Here is a 16,513-nt window from a genome sequence, read left to right on the forward strand (position 1 = left end):
CACCCAAATTCAACATACTCTTGTGCAGCCTTTTCATTTGTTTTTTTCTTTTTTTGATTCACTAAAAATTGTTGTATTTCTTCAGTTCTGACAGTACATACAAAAGAATAAGTTAACAAATAAAATTTTGATGAAAAAGAGTAAGATAGCTTTACAATGTATCTTACAGATCATCGAATTCAGTTTCAGATGATGAATCCTCAACAAAGTACTTTCTTTTTCTGGATTGCGTCCTGGAAATCAAAGAAGTATCAATCACACAAACACAACAAAATTAATGATAAAATACCCCCGAAAGCAATGCATACTTTTTGGTGGAGTCTGTACTTTTTTCTTCGATTTTTATTTTATTATTGGCTCCGATTCTTCACTTCTGACAATAAATGAGAAACACTCTGTTACTACATAAAATTTTGATATAAACAGAAACATAGGAATGCAATGACAATTTCAGAATCTTACTCATAATCAGATCCACTTTCGTTTTCCGAAGAGCAATCCTCTACAGTCTGCTTCTTCTTTTTTGATATCATTCTGGACAGCAAACAATCATTAGCAAAAAATACCGTAAAAAGACAAAATACACCCAACAATATTACTTACTTTTTTGCTATTCTGGTTGGTTGTTTTCTTGTTTTTGTTGGTTCCTCTAAGTCTTGTTCAGACTCAGAGGAAATAGAAACATCACTCTCCGATGAAATGTCCCTTTTTTGTCTTTTTCTTTTTTTTCCCTCTTTTCTTCCTTTTTCATTGTCTTCAATTTCTTTTTCAGTTCCTCCCTCTTGACGATGCCCTAAAACAGTTAAAATATTAATGTACACCATGTACATAAAACAAATACACCCAAATTAGAGAAAGGATTCTGTTCAGTTACCATATGACCCTCAATTTCAGATTTGATTCTTTGAAGCAGTAACTTCCTATTCCAATGCCTCATCCAGGACGGTCTAGGGATTGCATCTGCATTCTTGTTTTTGTGTTTTGTTTCATGAAAGTATACAATCATCAAGGCATAGAGGCAGCCATCAATAGATTTTTTCTTTTTCAAGTGGTGCTCGCTTGTGCCCTTGATGATGAATTCGAGGACATAGCCACCCTAGTTCCACTCCCTTATGTTGTCCAGGCAAAAAATTAGAGGCATGTGGACCGGAGAAATTTTGTTTATCATTGTCGACAACAAGAACGCCATTTGAATATAAAGGATGAAAACCCTTTTAAACATAAGGCAATCTTCATCAGTGTCAACACCAATATCCATCATCTCATCCGTCAGATTCTTCAATGTTTTGCCCTGGAACCTTCTAAAAACTTCTTTTTCCTCCTTAGATAACTTTAAATTAACTTTTTCTGGAAATAGGTCCCCTACAGAAGCAGCAAAACAAGATCACCAATTACACTCTAATTCACTTAAAATACATCCAAATACCAACCATATACACCTCAATTTATTTTTTTATTACATGAGATAATATGAGTTCAGAATAATAGATTACAAAGAATGCAAGTATAAAGGTTTTGTGCAATCATTTACCAGATGCATTCAAGCGAAGTGCAACTCCTATTTTTTTGGGGTTGATGGTCAATTCATCGTACCGGGTGTCCAATTTGTTTATTACCACATTGAAGCTATATGCCAACTGCTTCAAGAGTTTATGTGGCAGATTTATCGGTGGGATGTGCATCAAACCATCAAATCCGAATTCCCAGACGATGACTTTCTTTTCTTCTCTCATGTGTTGGAACTTTTTATTCAATAGTCTTGTTGAGCATCTCAAATCTTTGGTTTGCTGTAAAGAAACGAAACGAAAATCATTTAAATAAGCTATATTTATACAAAGAAAAATTGAGTTAGTCTAAGATATATGTGTGCTTACATTGTATTTTTTTTTCCACCAGGGTTCTTGCTTGCCATTTTTACTGTAAGGAATAAATTAAAATATTGTTAATCGATAAAAAAACATCAACAGTTACATTCGAGTTTGATTGATATACACCCAAATACCAGCCATATACACCCAAATACCAGTCACATATACCTCTATTATTTTTTGAATTACATGACATTATATTAGTTCAAAATTATATTCAAAATTATATTCAAGTCAACCAAACCTGCATAAAATGACACCAAAAGCACAAGACAATACTCTGTTTCTAGTTACACTAGGTATAGAACAATAGCACCAATTACACTCCAATTCGATTGATATACACCCAAATATCAGTCATATACACCCAAATACCAATCACATACACCTCTATTATTTTTTGGGTTACATGACATTATATGATTTCAAAATGATATTCAAGTCAACCAAATATGCATAAAATGACACCAGAACCACAAGTACAAATTCAAGAACAACAACACCAGTTACAGTTGAATTTACTTGAAATACAGTGAAAGTTTCTATTTATACAAACTCAGTTCCAAACATGTAAACATGCACAAAAACACATTAAAATATACATTAAACAAAACGTAAAACAGTTATCACCTATTAAACAGTTTGACGAGAATGGTAATATCTATTTTCAACCAAGAACACATAATGAATCTACTTAACAAACAGGAATACGACGATATAGTGTTTCGCATTCGAAATGAGAAACAAAAAGTGAAAAACCTCGAAGATTAGTGAAACAATACCTTAAATAATCTTTCGGTTTTTTTTATGGAGATTTTGAAGTTTCTTGTTGATTTCCTTGAGCGTTGGCGACGATTTTGACAATTTTTCAGAGTTTTCGGACGTGGTTTGAATCTTGACGGTTGTGGTTTTGATCGAGGAAGAAGAAGAAGCATCTTTTATAATGGTGACTTTGTGAGTGAGCGTGCTATGAAAACTGTTGAGTAGCGCACGTGTTTACACGTTCGTACCGGTAATTCTCATTTTTATTGAGTTTGGCTTAACTTGTATGACTTGTAAACGAAAAAAATTGTATTTGTAACACGTCTGAATTAATTAGAATCAAAAGATAAAAATTAGTAGCTTCCAAAATGCTGTTTCCTGGTAACATGTTAAAGATAAATTCTCTTATTAAAGGCCCATTAAATTATATGTAGTGGACAGAGATTTATTTCGCTTTTTAATTTACATATAGAACCATCGAAGGTGTAGTGCGCTGATATGGGGGAGGGGAGTGCTATACAGAATGGTGGTGTCAGGGGGAATAATTCGGACCCTCCGAGTGCGAGTCACAAGACGCACGGTCCGAGTAGCGTGTAGTCTGTTGAGGCCACTGCCCAACTCGGACCCTCCAAGTTGCATAGCGTTACGGACCGTCCGATTTCTACTCAAACCAATCGCACGGTCCGAGTTCAGTCAAGCACTGAACACGCGTCGCTCTCTGCTTTATCCCCGAACGGTGCCCCTTTTTGAAGAAACAAACAACTTTAACCCTCCCTCACCATCCGAAAACCAAAGCCATCACTCACACTTCACTCTCACACCTTCTTCTTCCTTTCTGAAGCTGAGCTTTGCATGGTGGAGGAGAAGAAATAATGCCCAAAAAATATAAAGTTAAAGATGTTGATCGATCTGAGCTTCATATTATTCATTATCTCAGTGATCCTGATTATGTAAGTTTTTTTCAATTATTTTTAAATTTTACAAATTTTTTTATATTTATAATTATTAATATTAAGAATTTAATTTTTATAATTGTTGTTAGAAATGCAGTTGAAAAATATAAAAATAGATGGATTATGACTAATTTTTCAATATTTGTTAGATTTTTCTAAATTTTTTTTTACAGATTTTTAATAAGAAATATTATTATTAATAAGAAAACATTATCATTATTATTGATGGAAAGCTTTCGGTAGTAATAAAAGAAGAAGTAAATAGATCTCTTATTCAGTAGAGAATGTTATTTTTTTTTAATTTTTTATAAATTTTGAGTATAATTATTTGTTAGTTAATGATATTTAAATGTTTATTTAAAAAAGTAACTATAACTGTTATCGAAGAATTTAAATGTTAATGTTATTGTTATTGTTATTGTGAGTGAGAAAATGTTAATGTTGAATAATTAATAGGATTATTTTAATTAAGCCATGCTAGATTTTTTATTATGACAATGTTTATAGTTTTTAGAATATGAATGTTAAAATTTTGTAGAATACGAATGATGGCATATACTGATTGTTAATATTTTTTATTATTGAGGAGAAAATGTTTAACAAATGTGTAATTAGTATTAGATACTATTTAAGATGTTGTAATATTGTTGAGAATTTTCATTAAGAATAAATGTATTGGTAATGAATTTTATTTGTAATTATGAATAATTTTAAGGATTAATTAAATAATTTTAGAAGTTAAAAGAATTAGTTATATAAGGAATTAGTGAAATGATTGATGATGGGAAGTTAGTAATTGATAATTATAATATGACTAGTAATTTGTTATGTTTTTTTGTAGAAATTAAGAATGTTGACATGTAACCACCCAGTTCCTCTGGATCGGTACAACGATAAGGTGGAGGAGCATTTATGAATTACCGGGTTCTATCATGTGTCTCAGATTGGGATAGTTCAGTGTCAGAAAGCATTGGTAAATGCTCTAATCGAACGTTGGCACCCAGACACACACACGTTTCACCTTCCCATTGGTGAATGTTCCGTGATTCTTGAAGATGTGGCTCTAATACTTGGTCTTCCCACAGATGGTCTTCCAGTCACAGGGATGACAATGAGTAGTTTTGAAGCCATGGAGGCGGAGTGTTTGCTTCAATTTGGGGTTGCACCTCGTAAGGAGGACTGTAGATCAAGCTGCATAAAACTGACATGGTTGCGGAATCTAAAAGAGAATTTAGAATTGACTGACGAAATCAGTATACAGAGGTATGTGAGGTGTCATATTATGTTGCTGAACTTATTGATGTACTAGCCATCTGGATTATGTAATATTGTCTCATAATTGCCTAATATGCTAGATTAGATATTTTTCTATTAATGTATTAACCATTGTATTATATAATGCTACAGATATGTTATAATACTAGATTGTCATTAATTACTAGGTATGTGAGGTGTCACATTATGTTGCTGATTGGGACGATACTGTTTGGGGATAAGTCTGGGGCAGGTGTGCACTGGAAATTTCTACCCTTGCTTCGTGATTTTGTCAATATTGGACAGTTTAGTTGGGGTTCGGCATGCCTAGCACACCTTTACAGGGCGCTATGCAGGGCATCTCGTTATAACTGTAAGGAAATAGATGGTCCACTAACACTTCTGCTCGATTGGGCTTGGATCCGATTGCCCTATATATCGCCGTTTCCTAGAGAACCCCGCAGTTTTCCACTAGCAAACAGGTAATATTATGTTACAATCTATCCGTTTCTTGATATTTAAGATTCAGTTGAGCTAATTGAGGACATCGTATTAGGTAGCTTAACTGGGAGCGTGGTGACCAACGATATAGATTTCTGAAGCTAGCTCACTTTAGGAAGGCCTTTGATGAACTTCAGGAAGGCCAGGTGTGTTTTAATTAAAGAAGTATTAGTTTTGGGAATATTGGGCTTCGACAAAACTATCAGTCATTGTTATTGTTATTTGAATTGTGGGTTGTAATCATGAGTTTCCTTTATTTGTCCAGTTTGCCTGGGTTGCCTATGCTGTGGATCGTGTGGATCCGAACATAATTCCTGCTGAAATCTACATGCAATCGGTTGTCTGGAGCGCCACAGTACCATTGATGTCATTTGAATGTATCGAGTGGCATGCCACCGATAGGGTCAGGCGACAGTTTGGTTTCGTTCAGGGAGTACCTACTCAGGAATAGAGTTTGGATAAGGCGCATGGAGAGGTTCTGACTGGACCTAAAAACCTTAACTGGGCCATGACACCGACTCATTCAATTTGGGTGATGCATTGGACAAACAGGTATCACTACGTGCAGGGAATTCGGTCCACCTGGAACTCACCACAGTCACATCGAAGGCTACGTAGATCAACTGCAAACTCCAGTCCACTTGGCATCTCACGAACCTCAAATACCTCATTCTGGCGGTCAAAACAACTAACTTGGATGTTTCCTGATGCAAGTTGGTTTGCATGCAACTTCGATGTCACTATCTCAGAAAACACATGGCCAACATTGATCCGAGCTTCCGCCTCTGCTCTTTTACGGGTGAACAACTCATTTAGCCTGTAGAATGTTGCCTTCACAAGAGCAGTAATAGGAAGATTGCGTGCACCCTTCAAAACTGAGTTGATGCACTCCACTAGATTCGTCGTCATGTGACCCCATCGGTACCCGCCATCAAAGGCCAATGCGTACTGTTCGCGAGGAATTCGGTTTAACTAGTTTGTGTACGCCTCTCCGCGGTCCCTTAACCCCTGGTAACGCACTTCGTACTCCCGCACTGTCCTGGAATATCCTAGCAGATCAAAGCATATAGAAAGCAAAGTAATTGAGTTCAATAGATTTATTTAAGGCAATTCTATTAATAATTTGATTAAATTTAGTAAACGTTTACCGATGTTAACGGCCAATTTTTGTAGGTGCGGTGCCTTGAACTTTCTCATAAAATTGGACTCTATATGCCTGATGCAAAACATATGAAAAGCTCTAGGAGGTGACCAAGCTCCGTTACTACGTTCCACAGCTTTATTGATGGACTCGTGCCTGTCAGATATTAGACCCACTCCATCCCGAGTAACAACATGTTGACGGAGGTTACTAAGGAAAAAATGCCATGCCTCAGAAGTCTCTCCCTCAACAATAGCAAACGCAATCGGGACGATATTGTTGTTGCCATCCTGTGAAACTGTCACAAGCAGACAACCCTTATACTTTCCGTACAAGTGAGTCCCATCCACCTGGACAATTGGCTTACAATGTCTGAATGCCCTAATACAAGGGTAATAACTCCAAAATATACGATGCAGTACCCGAATGTCACCCACCAAGTCATCGCCTTGATATGCAGGCATAGTCTCAAAATGGACAACAGCTGATGACTCCTTGTGACACATGGCCTCAAACCATATAGGCAACGCTTCATACGATGCTTCCCAACCTCCAAATATTTTTTCTACTGCCCTCTGCTTAGCCAACCATGCTTTCCGGTAACTAACGGTGTTGTTGAATTTCGATTGCACTTCTGCTATAACCGATTTTACCTTTAAGGAGGGGTCAGCTTCAACCAGTGGCTTTATTGCTTCTGCAATTGTGATAGAGTCCAGCTTCGAATGATCCTGTGAAATGGTGGCTGTAGTACATGTGTGGCTACCATTATACCTCCTTATAACCCAACAGTACTTCGTGCTGATCAAGCTAACCCTGATAAGCCAATCACACCCTGACCCATACTGTGTACACTTGGCATAAAATGTCAACGGCTCAGACTCATATACCCGGTAGTCTATGCTTCGTCGTATGGTATACTCTTTTACCGCCTTAATAACAGCTTCTCTGGAACTGAACTCCATCCCAACGGCAAATTCACCATCTGCGACGATAGGAATTTCTGCTGGGACAAATGCCATAAGATAAATCTCATTAATACGCAGATATTTCAAAACCGATTCTAAAGGTAAATCAAATTTTACTGCATCCAGTATGCTATAAATCAAAACCTTCAACATGTTATGATGTCACGCTAAACAAAATAAGCACATCAACAGCAAATATAAAAAACCGGACCGGCCGGATCGACCGGAAAACCAACCGAACCGCACCGGTCCTGTCCAGTTCATGGCATTTGAACCGTACAATAGATCGAACCTGTGCACATAATAATTAAAAAGTCATGCAATTTGCTACAACCATATCATAGCCAACTTAAATATTATTTCCTAATAAACACTTTAAGCATATAAAGGAAAAAAAAACTCCTTAACGGGTCGAGGACCGGTTGGATCCTTACAACTACGACACATAATGCATGATTAAATAATGCTAAAAAAGGGTAAATTAGTAATAAATCAATCAATGTCTAACTAAAAAAACACTTCTATCACGATTACGTACCTGCAGTCATATATTCTGAAAATTCCGGAACATGCATGGCTTCCAAGTCTAAAACTCGCATGAATGATGACTCCTCAAACGGCACTTTGTTTGCGAGTGCATTTGCCACTTGTGTCACATCTGGCTCCATGGTTCTGTCACCTTGATCTTCATCACCATCTGGAACAACAAATTTATAGTTGCTTTCGAACTCTTCTTCACTGTCACTATAATAATCTTCCTGTAGAATATTCCGGTCAGCCTCAGATTGTTCAAACTCAACATACAACTCGATGAACGAGATCTGAGACCAGTTTTCAATATACATTGAAAACATCTCCTGCATGCTCGCTTCGTCCGTCACATATTTGGTTTGATACTGTACGAATCCACCAAACACCGGTATGGGATATCTGTATAGAATACATGATATCTTTCTTGCCCTCTCAGAACCAATTTTTTCACAGATTACTCCTTTGAGCTCCTCAAATGAGATAATAAAAGGAATAACAACATCTACTGGGTTTTCACAAATAAATTTTACTCCTTCAACCGTTTCTAACAAAATTTGACCAAAATAAAATATTTTTAGCAATACTCTGTCACTCATTTTTTTCACTCACCACAAAAGAAGCATAACCTTAGTCTTAGATACTACATTATCAAAATCAAAACTGAAAAAAAGAGAGAGTTTTTTTAAGAAGGAAGACGCAGCCGTTCAAGAAGAAGAAGGAAGACGCAGTTAATGTCCCACCACTTCACTTCACCCTTTTATATCACCAACTTTAAGGAACTCGAACCCTACGACTAGGTTAACTTGAACAAAAAAAAAAATTAAAAGATTGAATGCGGACCATCAGATTTCTACCAAACCGTTTCACAAAACGGAGGGTCCGAGTTCAATGATCTCCAATTGAATCTCTCAGCTAAGAACTCGGACCGTGCGATTTGCATTCCCATTCCTTAGTTTTGAATTCGTTGGGTCCGAATTCTTCTACTCGAATTTCTATCTTATTACCCATCAATTCGGACCTGCGATTTGTTAATAAAAAATACCAACCCAAAGAACACGCACGGTCCGAATTCCTTCAGCTCAAACTGACAAAAATCTGTTCTATATATTAGTGTAGTCCCCCCTAACTCCATATCCAAGCATAGCACACACATGCCCTCCATAACCATAAAATTGAGCCGATTTATTTCTGGCTGGTTTATATTTCAATATGACAACCTTTTTGTGTTTGTAAATAAACCAAACATAAATACAATATAGACTTTATTAAATTTAACTTTTGTTTATGAAAAGTGATTTAAGGAGCAATATGAGGAGCGAGGACTTCGTATTAAATCTAAGTAGTACTTTTTAAGTTATTAGCCAATTTTGTATATAATATAACAAAAATAAAAAAAGTATAGAAAACTATTTTTAATATTCAAATCTCATTTGGAGTATTTAGAATTTAGGATTTAAAATAAAAGTGTAACATTAGAATTTAAGATAAAAAGGATAATTTTAAATAAAATTAGTTTGATTGAAAAAAATTAACACCTTAATTAAATTCTAATACTTTATTATTAAATATCAAATAATCGCTTCCTCTTTTCAACATTTTAGTGCAGGAAGCTTACATTATGTGTGTTTATCATTAAATAAATACTTATGAAAATATTCCTTTTTTTAATAACATTTTTCCCATAAGAAAAAATAATATTAATAATGAGGAATGACCAAAAAGATCCCTAATATACATACGCTAATGCAATGCGGTGCGAAGCTTTGATGGTAATGTAGCAGACACAAAGGAAAAGAGATCTCCTTCCAATTGTAGAAGAACTTGTATCTTCTGTCCTTCTTCAAGGTAATTCTCGTTTCCACGTTCTTGGACAACTTTCAATCATAATTGCGCTGTTGAAATTTTACAATTCAATTAGGAAGATGGACAATTTGGTGATTTCAGTTTCATTCCCAAAATCGAAACTTTTTCCCTCCCCGGTTAGGGTTTTGTGTAGTCAAGTCAACAACCCACTGCTTCCTTCCTCCAACTGATTATGATATATATTTTTTCTTAATTAGTTTATTATTCCATAAATTTAGCATCCATGTGTAAATACTGAATGCTGATGGTGATTCTAATTGCAGATAGTCTGTTTTCATAAATATTGCAATGATGAAAGACAACTTGAAGAACAAATGTGGATCTTCTTCTCATCAATCCATGAAGGAGAAGGAAAAACACCATCTTGATAAAATTCAGGGAATTTTCATCAATCTTCAGTCTTCAAGGAAGGAGAATAGGTATAAAGACATTGTTATGTTTGAGGAGCAGATGCATCAACTGCTTAGAGAGTGGAAAGCAGAACTAGAGTCTCCAGCAACCTCCTTAGCTGTATGTTTATAATCATAGACATAGCTAATTAAGTATATATATCAGAAGTTATTTGTGATATGCATAGTAGTTTTAGATTTAAATGGTTTGATTGTAATTATAGTTTACATAGGATTATGGTGTCGTTTATAAAACCAAATTGCTTGATCTTCCCACTTGGTGGGGCAAGGCTTGGGTTGTTATTGGTAATCAAATATGCTGGTTTTCTATAGGAAGGAAGCCTTGGTTCATTTCCAGGGGAGCTGGCTCAACTTTTGCAAGAACTTGAGGAGAACGATGATGCAATCAGTCCATTAGAAAAGCCTGAAACATTGAAGACTCAGCTGCATCCTCACACTGTTCATGATGTGAACTATCCATCTTTTCATGAAGTGAGTTTCTGCCACTAGTTCTGGAAAGTCTATGTTGCATGGCTGTTACTTTCATTTAGTATGCTTCTTAGTTCTCTTTTAGAATTCGCTAAATATGGATTGCATCCTGTAAATAATGTTTTGGTGATCTTTTAAAGAGTTAAGATATGGAAACTTTTGCAAGATAAAGTGGTGCTTTTCCATTGCCAAGTATGGATTTCCATGGACCATGGGAGAAAGAGATCAAAGGATCAAATTGTTTAACTGTTTATGACATAATTATGTCAAGTGAAAGAGGGCATGATTCAAAATTAACTATAGTTTTAGGGATCCATTAGGGGAAAAGAGAAAAAGCAACAAAAAATGCATGATTAATTAGCTCTGTACAATGCATTGACTTAATAGTTTGGGTACTGTTTTCATCGGTGTGATAGTTATATAGCTTAGTAGTAACAGTTATGTAAGTTTAGTGTCCTGATACACTGAGTCTAATTCATGTTGTGTGTTTTCTTTTCTCATCATCTGTTCCGTTTAGTCCCGGTTATGTATTGTGTACTCTCAGCTTACTTTTGCAAAACCATAGTTCAATATATTTGAAAGTGTTGTTGAGAATTTTGGGAAGTGCATGCAGCATTGCTCTCGATTTCCTGTTTAGATTAATTTTAACTTGTTAAATTCGTAGATTTAGGTTATAAGCAGAAAAGAAATTCTGTGATATAATTTGAAATAGAATATGCATGAACAGAATATTTGTAGTGTATTTAGTTTTATTTCGTGCTTTCACTGATTCGATGCAATAAATAAGCTGATGTGCACTTGGTATCTTGCAGAAGTCTTTTGATGATAGCCACATGTTACATGATACTTTTGAAGGATTTGGTCAGTTTGATGGCCCTGCTTCAACTCTACAAAGTGATACCTCAGATATGATTACTCAGTTGGATTCCCATACACTAGTTATCGAAGAAGGCTTTGATTATGGCCAATTTTTTGAAAATGAGGCCAAACAGTGTGAAGAGGATACTATGCCCAACGTTCTTCCAAATATCTGCCCTCCTCCTTCTGCTTTTTTAGGCCCTAAATGTTCTCTATGGGATTGTTTCAGACCTGCTCAAGGGTTGCAAATTTGCCAGGACTACTGCAGCAGCGGTCATGAGCTTTTGGCAAATAACGAGGGTCTTCCTGGAATGACCCCAATTTTGCGCCCTGGAGGCATTGGAGTAAAAGATGGCCCTTTATTTGCTGCACTTCTTGCAAAGACACAGGGAAAGGAAGTTGGCATCCCTAAATGTGAGGGCGCTGCTTCAACTAAATCCCCGTGGAAAGCTCCTGGTGTGTTCGTGAAGTCAATTACTGATAACATTCTTACAATTTAATTTGTTGTTTAACAACAATCATGCTATCATCTGCAGTTTTATTGTTCAAGTTTAAATCAGTACTTTCTTCTGTTGTTGCAGAGTTATTTGATCTCTCTTTTCTTGAGGGTGAAACTTTGAGGGAGTGGCTCTTCTTCGACCAGCCTAGAAGGGCATTTGTGAGCGGAAATAGAAAGCAAAGATCGCTTCCAGATTACAATGGGCGTGGCTGGCATGAATCAAGGAAGCAGGTGATGAAGGAACATGGGGGACATAAGAGGTCCTATTATATGGATCCCCAGCCCCTAAGCTATCTCGAGTGGCATTTGTATGAGTATGAGATCAACAACCAAGATAGCTTAGCATTGTATCGACTGGAACTAAAGTTTGTCGATAATAAAAAGAAAAGTCCTAAAGCAAAATTGACAAAGGAATCTCTTGCTGATTTACAAAATAAGATGGGAAAGCTAAGTGCTGATGTTTTGGGAGATGATGGAGGCACCGCTGACGGAAAAATAAAGGCCAAGTCTGAGAATGGTGGATCTCCTGAGCATGAAACAAAAAATCCAGAGTGATTTTGTTCTTGCCAAATTTCTCACTAACATGTACATACATAGGATAGGTAGCAGCATGAGGAAACTTCTAACATTCTCTGGTTAGAGGAACACAGTTCCTTGTGGTAGATAGTGTCTCTGAGTCCAACGTTACAAGTTTGCATTGAATTTGACATTGTGCTGCCTTTGTTATCATTTGGGAAGATTCTGATCCTTTTGGGGGGGCATCAGTGGGAGCTCCCTTTTGTGGTCAAGCACCTCCCAATTTCTGACACAGCATCAATACAAATAGAACCATTAGGTTGCATGCCTTAGTTTTCTATTTTGTAGCAAGTTTTAGCATTGGTGTTTCATGGTGGTGGTGGCAAAATTGATTTTCTATGCAGATCATGTATGTTCTTAAAATGCGCATGAAGTTTGCTGCCATCTGGTAAATGATGCATTCTCATACAAACAGTACCCATTTTAGCATTAGTGGAGCAACATAATCGTGTAATTAAGTTACATTATAAATCTGTAATTCATGAATCTGCACTTCATTATTTTTGCTTTGTGGTTCTGCTCAGTGGCTTGTCTTTGTCAGATACTTATTTACACAGGACAGTTTTATTGCTTTCTTATAGCCATTAATGAACTTTAAAAATTGGATGGTAACTTCAATTCATTGTTTTGAGTTTTGACAAAGAAGACATTCATTTTTAGAGTGCTTTTGAAATGATGAGTTTCTTGTGAAAAAAATTTGGTAATGCTAAATATTACTTGAATCAAATATTACTAGATTTCCCAAATATGTATTATCCTTAAACAATGCAGAGTGTATCACGTTTTGTAAATTATGTTATGATAAGGAAAATGAAAGAGCGATATCATTACATCGTGTGGAGCAAGGAATTTCATAAGTATAATATTATAACATGAAGGGGTTTGAGGAAAGCTGGAGATGCTTCGTCCGCACGTTGCTTCGCCATGAAACCAACCACTTGGTCCATGCTACGTACTACTGGTTCATGCACCAACAATTTGTCCAAGTTTGGAAACTGACAAAAAGAGCCAAACAGGAAATATATATATATATATAGTTCTTGTTAAAATCTCATTATTTTATTTTATTTTATTTCCATCTTTTAAGATATTTTAAATATTTACTTGATTTTAAGAACCAAAGATCCAACACACTTGTTTTTCTTCCTAATTCTCCACTACTATACGTCTATACCCAATGTAAAATAAATAGATTCATAAAAGTCCTATTTGTAAATTAAATTTCTTTAATGAGTCATCCTAACCCAATTCAAATGAGTTAAAATCCACTACCTTAAATATTATCTTCAAAATCCCAAAAAAAAAACACAAAAACCAAAAAGATCACTCATTCATATCAATCAATAGAATATGCCAATACACCAAATTTCCCAAAATAAGTGGGAAAAAAATGTGAAGAACAAAATGGTAAGGTATCAAACATTCATATGCATTCTAAAAAAAAATTTCAGTATACTACTATTTCGCACTGTCTATGATGATGAATTGCTCTCTTTGATCTCTCACAAACTATGCCGAGCAGCAACCAGATTTCTTAACAGCTGAGACATCATCTTTGCTTCCAAGATTTATGGTCTGTCCCTTTGGCAATGCTGCAGTGTCATTCACAGCCTCAAGGCTCTTCCTACTCACAACATTGTATATCTGAGTTAGCACTTCTGTGAAGGCACTGTCCACATTCAAAGACTCAAGTGCTGATGTTTCCATGAAGTATATCTTCTCTCTCTCAGCAAACTCCTTGGCTTCCTCCGTTGGCACGGCACGCAGGTGCCGTAGATCCGCCTTGTTCCCCACCAGCATGACGACGAGGTTGGCGTCCGTGTGGTCGCGAAGCTCCTTCAGCCATCTCTCCACGTTCTCAAAGGTCACATGCCTGCTGATGTCATACACAACCAATGCACCTACAGCTCCTCGGTAATAAGCACTTGTGATTGCCCGGTATCTGTGATAATTGAGAAGAAAGAAACAGATAAATATGGCATTCACCATTCAGGAATGAGTAAAGAATGTAGAATGAGTACACATATTTTGGAAAAAGGAAAAAAAAAGAATGCTGATTAGAATATTAGACTAGACTAAACTAGACAAGGCCACAAAGATTGTATTATTACATAATAGGTTATTCCATAATCCATATGTAACATAGAACTTTTCACCTTACATTAAATATGTTACACACTTTCTCTCTATTTCACAATTTATGTAACACCATGTTCTTGTATTTGTAAGACCATTCTCACTGGCAGATTAAGATTGACCTTAATCGTCACATTATCTCACTTCAAAATGGTTTATTTTACCAGAGCCATTCACACAGAGCTAAGAGTCCAATACTCCAATGCATTAAGTATTGATCAGAACAACCATTGTTTAGGATTAATTCATCTTGACAAAAATGAACAAATTGCAAAACAACCAAAATAACACAACAATTTTGCATCCTACCGCACCCAGATCCAATGGATTGAACATCAAGCATTCAGACACACTCCCCCCCCCCCCCCCCCCAACACCAAAAAAACAAAAAACAACCAACACACACTAAGGAAATCAATTATCCAACATTAGCACATCGATGATCCATCAAAACCATATCATTAAAGCATAAAGAGAAAGAACTAGCACCATCATTGGCACACTAATCAATCCTACTCCAGATTTCAGAATCCCCTGTTTCATTGATCAGTGACCAGTGATCCAGTGCCCAGATCATCAAGATCAAACCCAACAATACCTCTAAACATAACAAGATCACTCATTTGCGAAATTTACTCAATTCAATTCATCATCGGGAAACAAATCTTACACATAGCATTGAGCAAAACAAAAATCAAAAAGAGAAGAAGAAAGATCATGAATTGAGGAAAAAAGAAAAGACCTTTCTTGGCCAGCAGTGTCCCAAATCTGAGCCTTGACGATCTTGTCGTGAACATGGACGGTTCGGGTGGCGAACTCGACGCCAATGGTGGACTTTGAGTCCAAGGTGAACTCGTTCTTGGTGAACCTCGACAACAGGTTCGACTTCCCAACACCTGAGTCTCCGATCAGCACCACCTTGTACAAGTAGTCGTACTCTTCCTCTGCTTTGTAAGCGCTACCCATTTTTTTGAAGAACTAAAGGATTTCGATTGGAGTTTGAATTGTGAGTGTTCTTGCCTTTGTTTGTGCTGATCGAAAATTCAGCGTGGGGTTTCTTTCTCTCTTGATTGTTGTTAAGGGCCGTTGAGTTTGGTGCTGTTCAGGGTTTAAAGCTTGAAACTTTTTTGAATTTGTAGTTGAATTGTAGAAGACAGTACACGGAGAACGAGAGAGAGAAGGAAGAAAGGCGCGTATTGAAGAAGGGAGGGAGAAGCCTTCAAAGCTCAAATGATGAATGATCTCTTCTTATTTAATACTATTTTATTTTCTTTGGTAAAATGATCATTAATAAATTAATAATTAACAATCATAATATTAATAAAATAATGATGATGTCAAGTGGGGGATTTGTTGCTTTCTTTGCTTCTCTTGTTGTACTATTCCTTCAACATCAAGATTCAAGGAAATCAATGTTACTTATCTAAATGATAAAAGTAGAAAAAATATATTGGGCAAAATAAAAAGTAAAAATTGCCCCCAAAATAAGAAACTTGAAAATGGATTTGTGTGATTATTTTGGGTATGCAATAAATTTTGAAAAGAATGACAAAAGGGAAGAGAGAAGGATATACAAAGAGAATAACTAGGAACCAAAAAACATATCAACCAAAAATCAGTCAAAATATGTTTGGGTTCCATGAAAAATCGAGTTTTGATTTGTGCTCCGTTATCTCAGGAGCGTTTTCAAACATATTATTCAAAAAGTGATTTTAATTAAACGATTTT

The 16,513-nt window shown here is 36.1% G+C and overlaps 5 protein-coding genes across 6 annotated transcripts; 2 read left to right on the forward strand and 3 right to left on the reverse strand.

The window, feature by feature from the left end:
* The first annotated feature begins 3,502 nt into the window (after window positions 1–3,502).
* Window positions 3,503–5,789, forward strand: LOC110265203 (serine/threonine-protein phosphatase 7 long form homolog). The gene is made up of 6 exons (XM_088495354.1): window positions 3,503–3,580; window positions 4,425–4,481; window positions 4,527–4,846; window positions 5,026–5,319; window positions 5,430–5,484; window positions 5,604–5,789. Exons 1-6 carry the CDS (start codon window positions 3,503–3,505, stop codon window positions 5,787–5,789), a joined length of 990 nt encoding a protein of 329 aa, XP_088351480.1.
* Window positions 5,790–5,896: 107 nt separating this feature from the next.
* On the reverse strand, window positions 5,897–6,247 carry LOC148547244 (uncharacterized). The gene has a single exon (XM_088495355.1). It carries the CDS (start codon window positions 6,245–6,247, stop codon window positions 5,897–5,899), a length of 351 nt encoding a protein of 116 aa, XP_088351481.1.
* Window positions 6,248–6,310: 63 nt separating this feature from the next.
* On the reverse strand, window positions 6,311–8,571 carry LOC148547245 (uncharacterized). The gene is made up of 6 exons (XM_088495356.1): window positions 7,983–8,571; window positions 7,853–7,880; window positions 7,681–7,736; window positions 7,088–7,560; window positions 6,487–6,829; window positions 6,311–6,387 (listed from the first exon to the last, which is right to left on the reverse strand). Exons 1-6 carry the CDS (start codon window positions 8,569–8,571, stop codon window positions 6,311–6,313), a joined length of 1,566 nt encoding a protein of 521 aa, XP_088351482.1.
* Window positions 8,572–9,685: 1,114 nt separating this feature from the next.
* LOC107613037 (transcription factor VOZ1) lies at window positions 9,686–13,172 on the forward strand. 2 transcript variants are annotated; one of them, XM_016314869.3, is made up of 5 exons: window positions 9,686–9,820; window positions 10,102–10,348; window positions 10,561–10,719; window positions 11,529–12,030; window positions 12,156–13,172. In XM_016314869.3, the coding sequence occupies exons 2-5, from the start codon at window positions 10,127–10,129 to the stop codon at window positions 12,626–12,628; spliced, it is 1,356 nt and encodes a 451-aa protein (XP_016170355.1). In that variant the 5' UTR covers window positions 9,686–9,820; window positions 10,102–10,126; the 3' UTR covers window positions 12,629–13,172. The 2 variants fall into 2 exon arrangements, with proteins under 2 accessions (XP_016170355.1, XP_088352513.1); XM_088496387.1 differs by having other exon boundaries at window positions 11,532–12,030.
* A 787-nt stretch (window positions 13,173–13,959) lies between these two features.
* Window positions 13,960–16,013, reverse strand: LOC107613038 (ras-related protein RABA1f). The gene is made up of 2 exons (XM_016314870.3): window positions 15,528–16,013; window positions 13,960–14,591 (listed from the first exon to the last, which is right to left on the reverse strand). The coding sequence occupies exons 1-2, from the start codon at window positions 15,749–15,751 to the stop codon at window positions 14,159–14,161; spliced, it is 657 nt and encodes a 218-aa protein (XP_016170356.1). The 5' UTR covers window positions 15,752–16,013; the 3' UTR covers window positions 13,960–14,158.
* Between the last annotated feature and the right edge of the window lie 500 nt (window positions 16,014–16,513).

This window comes from Arachis ipaensis, chromosome B8 (genome assembly GCF_059453495.1).
Source record: "Arachis ipaensis isolate K30076 ecotype BB chromosome B8, ASM5945349v1, whole genome shotgun sequence".
Classification (NCBI taxonomy): Eukaryota; Viridiplantae; Streptophyta; class Magnoliopsida; order Fabales; family Fabaceae; genus Arachis; species Arachis ipaensis.

What these genes read in the sequence shown, in the direction of transcription:
- LOC148547244 (XM_088495355.1), bottom strand. Translation starts at nt 6,247, where the DNA reads ATGACGACGAATCTAGTGGAGTGCATCAACTCAGTTTTGAAGGGTGCA.
- LOC107613038 (XM_016314870.3), bottom strand. Translation starts at nt 15,751, where the DNA reads ATGGGTAGCGCTTACAAAGCAGAGGAAGAGTACGACTACTTGTACAAG. An exon ending in GACACTGCTGGCCAAGAAAG is followed by an intron (nt 14,592 to 15,527) that starts GTCTTTTCTTTT and finishes CAATTATCACAG; the next exon opens with ATACCGGGCAATCACAAGTG.
- LOC107613037 (XM_016314869.3), top strand. Translation starts at nt 10,127, where the DNA reads ATGATGAAAGACAACTTGAAGAACAAATGTGGATCTTCTTCTCATCAA. An exon ending in CTCCAGCAACCTCCTTAGCT is followed by an intron (nt 10,349 to 10,560) that starts GTATGTTTATAA and finishes GGTTTTCTATAG; the next exon opens with GAAGGAAGCCTTGGTTCATT. An exon ending in ATCCCCGTGGAAAGCTCCTG is followed by an intron (nt 12,031 to 12,155) that starts GTGTGTTCGTGA and finishes CTGTTGTTGCAG; the next exon opens with AGTTATTTGATCTCTCTTTT.
- LOC110265203 (XM_088495354.1), top strand. Translation starts at nt 3,503, where the DNA reads ATGCCCAAAAAATATAAAGTTAAAGATGTTGATCGATCTGAGCTTCAT. An exon ending in TGGATCGGTACAACGATAAG is followed by an intron (nt 4,482 to 4,526) that starts GTGGAGGAGCAT and finishes CATGTGTCTCAG; the next exon opens with ATTGGGATAGTTCAGTGTCA. An exon ending in AGTTTTCCACTAGCAAACAG is followed by an intron (nt 5,320 to 5,429) that starts GTAATATTATGT and finishes CCAACGATATAG; the next exon opens with ATTTCTGAAGCTAGCTCACT.
- LOC148547245 (XM_088495356.1), bottom strand. Translation starts at nt 8,571, where the DNA reads ATGAGTGACAGAGTATTGCTAAAAATATTTTATTTTGGTCAAATTTTG. An exon ending in TTCAGAATATATGACTGCAG is followed by an intron (nt 7,881 to 7,982) that starts GTACGTAATCGT and finishes TATGTGTCGTAG; the next exon opens with TTGTAAGGATCCAACCGGTC. An exon ending in AATCGAAATTCAACAACACC is followed by an intron (nt 6,830 to 7,087) that starts GTTAGTTACCGG and finishes CCAATTGTCCAG; the next exon opens with GTGGATGGGACTCACTTGTA.